General features: G+C 38.3%; 1 protein-coding gene across 1 annotated transcript; it reads left to right on the forward strand.

Annotated features, from left to right (window-relative positions):
* Nucleotides 1-694: 694 nt before the first annotated feature.
* LOC127760186 (CBS domain-containing protein CBSX3, mitochondrial-like) lies at nucleotides 695-3,306 on the forward strand. Its single transcript, XM_052284406.1, has 6 exons — nucleotides 695-846; nucleotides 1,152-1,419; nucleotides 1,491-1,572; nucleotides 2,741-2,814; nucleotides 2,910-2,970; nucleotides 3,084-3,306. The coding sequence occupies exons 1-6, from the start codon at nucleotides 695-697 to the stop codon at nucleotides 3,224-3,226; spliced, it is 780 nt and encodes a 259-aa protein (XP_052140366.1). The 3' UTR covers nucleotides 3,227-3,306.
* The last annotated feature ends 1,321 nt before the right edge of the window (nucleotides 3,307-4,627 follow it).

Consider the following 4,627-nt stretch of genomic DNA (forward strand, 5'->3'; position numbering starts at 1 on the left):
GGATTATTATCTGTTTGTTAGTTGTTAGCCAAGCCACCCAATAATAATCTAAAAAAAGCACCTTTAGAGTGGCTTATCAGATTATAGTAATCTATCATAATAAGTTATCTGTTTGTTTCAGCTTACCTCTAATAATCCAGATTATAATAATCCTAAGCTGAATCAAACATGGCCTTAACAATTTGGTATTATAAATATTGCTAATTTTTTTTATATAAAGTTGGTCAAACTTAAAGAATTTTGACTAAGAAAAAAATCGAATGAATTATAATATAAAACGGATGGAGTATCAATTTTTTAATGACTATTCAGTTGACATGTAAGAAACAAGGGATTTTCTCTCGAGGGATGAAATATTTTTCCACTATATTTCTAATTACATTAGGTCCATGAATAAAACTTTTACTACCTTTTAGTACTATATCATTAGTTTTCTTGTGAATTTTGCATCCTGCTAAAATCTGGACAATGAAATATTGTTCATACTCCTAACAGTTGTACGTGTACCATTATCTGGCTGTGGCTCTGAAGTCTGAACATGAAACTGAAGAGAAAACAATGCATAAAAACAAGGCACGACGCTGAAAGGAATTTGAGGAAACCTTCCTCCTACCTGGTACGGAAGCCACCTGGGATTCCTTGCGTTGCTCGAAACAAGAAAGTTAAGTACAGTTCCTTGTGTGTCGGCTTGGTGATGGATTTGCATGGGATAAGAGGCAAAGTAGCTCTGAATCCCGTTCTTAAACTCCCACAAGGAGAGCTCGTCGTCTTCACCGATCAATTCGAGCCAGGAATAGGCAGAAGAACGAGTGCAGCACTGCAGCATTTGCTCCAGGAATTGTTAAGGTATGATGACGATGTTCTGAACCCATTTTCTTGTTGCTATGTACATTTTGGTGCCTGCTGAAAAAAAAAGAAGCTCCATAGCTTGTCATGCTTGAAGAAAAGATGCCAACTTAATTAGAAAATACCTTGGGAAAATCTCAGCTTTGCTACAGAAAACAGTTTGTTATATAAATTGGACAAGGCAGTGTTCAATCTTAGTGTTTCAGTACAGATGGCACTTCAAAGAAACAATATCTATATGAGGAATTGATGTCAGGTCATCAACCCAAAACAAGCTCTGTTAACCATCCATCATGTCATTCCAGCAGATTAAAGATGCAAGGAATTACAAAGGCACTACGCTTCCATGGGAAGCAACTTAAGCTCACGGTTTTACAACATATGAACAAGGGGATCTTCTCATGGGCGACCCTGATTTCGCGCATACAAACTGAATCTCCGACTGTAATTATTCCTCACATTGGACTAGAGAACATCAGAGTCAGAGAGATTCTGAATGCGAAAGGGGAGGCTAAAGCTGGAGCCGTCTACTGGTGCTGCACCAGTCATTTTGTACATGAAGCCATCAAGCATGTAAGTGTATCCTGCAGTTGGAACATAACAAAACTATACCAAGTGACTAAAGATCATGTTGAAATTTGTAGATGACAGCCCATAATATCGGAGCTCTGGTGGTGCTCAAGTCTGGGGATGAGAAGCAGCTGGCAGGAATCGTAACTGAGAGAGGTAAGATGAAATCAGCAGTTGAGCCTTGAATTTATAATCGATAAAGCTAAGCTTCTAAATCCAAACTGGGGGCTTGGTCAACTGGCATTAAAATCCTTTAGAAAAAAACTATTAATCCATCAATTCCAGGTGAAGCCAACCTCTGTAGAATACGTGATTTTCGCCTTTCCACTTTGACTCTTATTCGACGAGGCGTAGAGCGTTTGCGCCCGATACTTCAACTAAAGGAGCGAAAGATTCGAGAGTCAAGGCGGAAAAGACAAGCATAGTGGTCTAATGACAAGGGCCGACGACGGAAGCTCGGCACGGAGCCGTATGATGCGGAAGTCTCACGTACGGTTCCCTGAGAAGGGAGTGGCTACCCACTGGAGCTTCGACCAACCACCACCCCTCTTCTCCCATGCAGAGTCGCAGGCAGCTCTTTAGGCCCAGAAAGAAGATTTCTTTTCTTTGCTAATTCCTCTCAATGAAATATGGGTCCAAAGATTCTTTCGCAAAACAATGCCCGAATAGATGGACTCGTTCGTTCGGTCGGGTGGGGCTATTATAAGTCGTTTGACTTTTTTATTAGTCAAAGTTCTTAGATTTGACCAAATTTATTGAAAAATTAGTAATATTTACATCACTAAATTAGTTTTATTAAATTAATATTGAGTATATTTTGATAATATGTTTGTTTTGTATTGAAAATATTAGTATATTTTTTATAAACTTGGTTAAACTTTTTTAAGTTTAATTAAGAAAAAATTCAAATGATTTATAATATGAAACGGAGTGAGTATTAAAATATTCTAACCTTCCATCTTGTAGTACAGAATTGAATTTGACTGTATGGAAATTTGTTTGTGATAATTACTTTCAACCTTTCCTTTAACAAATAAGCTTTCTGCTGTTCCCCCTTTTCTGAAAGTAAAATAAAATAACAAGAGAGAAAGTTAGCAATATAAATAAAGGATCTATGGCCATAACAAGATGTTCTGCATAAAAGTTGCGTCAATTTTGAGTTTATCGCGGACATGATGTGATTTTCGTAGCTTTAAATACATGAAAAAGATAAACACGGCTGAAAAATCCAGGAAAAATCACAAAACATTCTGTTCTACAAAATGGTTTGAAGGGCAAAGCGCATAAACACAACTTTGCTAAAATAAATCATCATATGATACAGATTTCGCTAGGAAGATCCTTTTACCAGGACGGCCTTCAGAAGAAACAAGAGTTGGAGACATTATGACAGAAGAGGTGAATGAATTCTGAAGATGGGAAACAATTTTAACAGACAAAGCATGATATTTCATTGCTCCTTAACCCGGATGATTTTCATTGTTTTGTTGCAGGACAAGCTAATAACAGTGTCGAGCAATACCAATATTCTGCAGGCAATGGAGCTAATGACAGGTAATGAAAGATTCTTTCATAAAGAGTTTCACTTCAATGACTGTATCACATCTCTCCACGCATAATGGTCGTAATTCTGGAGTTGATTTGTCTATTTCCCTCTGCATTAACAGAGAGGCATATTCGCCATGTTCCTGTTTTTGATGAGAAGGTAGTCGGCATGATTACCATCGGTGACGTTGTCAAGACAATCGTGGACCAGCAGCACCAAGAAGTAAAACAATTGAAGAAATACATTAGAGGAGATTACTATTAGCACGTATACCTTCGATGAAGAACATAAACCGTATGCAATTATCCATGGTCTTTAATTAACTAAGATGTATACATGTCTTCCTCCCATGTGCGCTTGTTCATACGAATCAACTACGAGTATTACGCATCGAATCAAGCGAGGGCAAGCAAAACAAAAGGATTAACCGAGAATTACCATGCGCGATGTTCCATGATTAGCACAATAATTAGGGCAGGTATTAACAAACCGTCGGTGGTCGCGGAGGCTTTCGCCGCCGGCTAACCGGAGGAGACAAAACCGGCCCGACGGCCTTGGCCCAAACAGCATCAGGATCTCCACTGAAAGACAAAAAAAACTTCGTCATGAAGAAACGTCAAACCGCGTGCTACCTCAGCTTGTCGTGCGATTTTGCTTCCCAAGCGAGTGATTCCAAATCCAAGCTGCCGAGGTCGTAGCTTTAGCCACGCGCGGAGAATCTGTTCTTTACCTGCCGGTTATGTGCAGAATTGTAGATAAGCACTCGACCGCTGGAAAGTAGTGCTGCTTTTCTGCCATTGATTCTTCCTCCTCTTCTTCTTATCGAATCTAGAGTGGAGAATCTTGTTGTCTCAGCTCCTGGCTTCCATGAACAGAGATTCTTCCGCGTGAAAGAGCTAGTAATTGTGTGTTCGCGAAAAGGAAAGCTAGCAGTTGAAAATGCGGTACGGTATTCGTTTCTCTGAACTCTGAAGAGTGAAGGCCATACTTACTGATAGGGATTGAAAACCATGTCGTGATCAAACCGAAGTCTCTGTTAGCAAACCAACTATGGTAAAATTCTTTTTTTTTAAAAAAAAAACATACAAACGCAAAGAGCTTTCACCGAGCGCGCACATTCATTCCTATGAAGCCACATTTAGAAGGACACTAAAAAAAATTAACGAAATCATCACATGTGTCTCGCACTCTCACTATCGATGGGTACGTCACTTATAATTGAAAGAACAAAATCATAAATATGAATTTCAAAATCAATTATTACTCATATTTATGATTTTGTTCTTTCAATAATTAGTTGAGTTTAAATCTTTATAAGAGCAAATTTCAAATTGAATTGTTTGAGCGGCTAATTTCCCGATTTAAAAAGTTGCATATATCCGGTTGGAAGTAGAGGCAGGGTAAAAGAATACCCTTCTCTTAAAGAAAGGGTTGAGCTACACTCACTTCTTGTTAGTAAGTTTGGTTAAAACCTTACAAGGTAATATAAGGCGTGTTCGAGAGATCTTTGCATTAATTCTAAGTAGATAGTGGGAATTCAGCTCATAAGAATTTAGAGACGCTGATATTTTGGTTTCTAGTTTAATTTTCTTTTAATTCTGCAACTACAACTTTACTGAATCTGAAAAGAAAACTAAATTATTTGGAGGATATGTGTCGTCCCGG

Source organism: Oryza glaberrima, chromosome 1 (assembly GCF_000147395.1).
Source record: "Oryza glaberrima chromosome 1, OglaRS2, whole genome shotgun sequence".
NCBI lineage: Eukaryota > Viridiplantae > Streptophyta > Magnoliopsida > Poales > Poaceae > Oryza > Oryza glaberrima.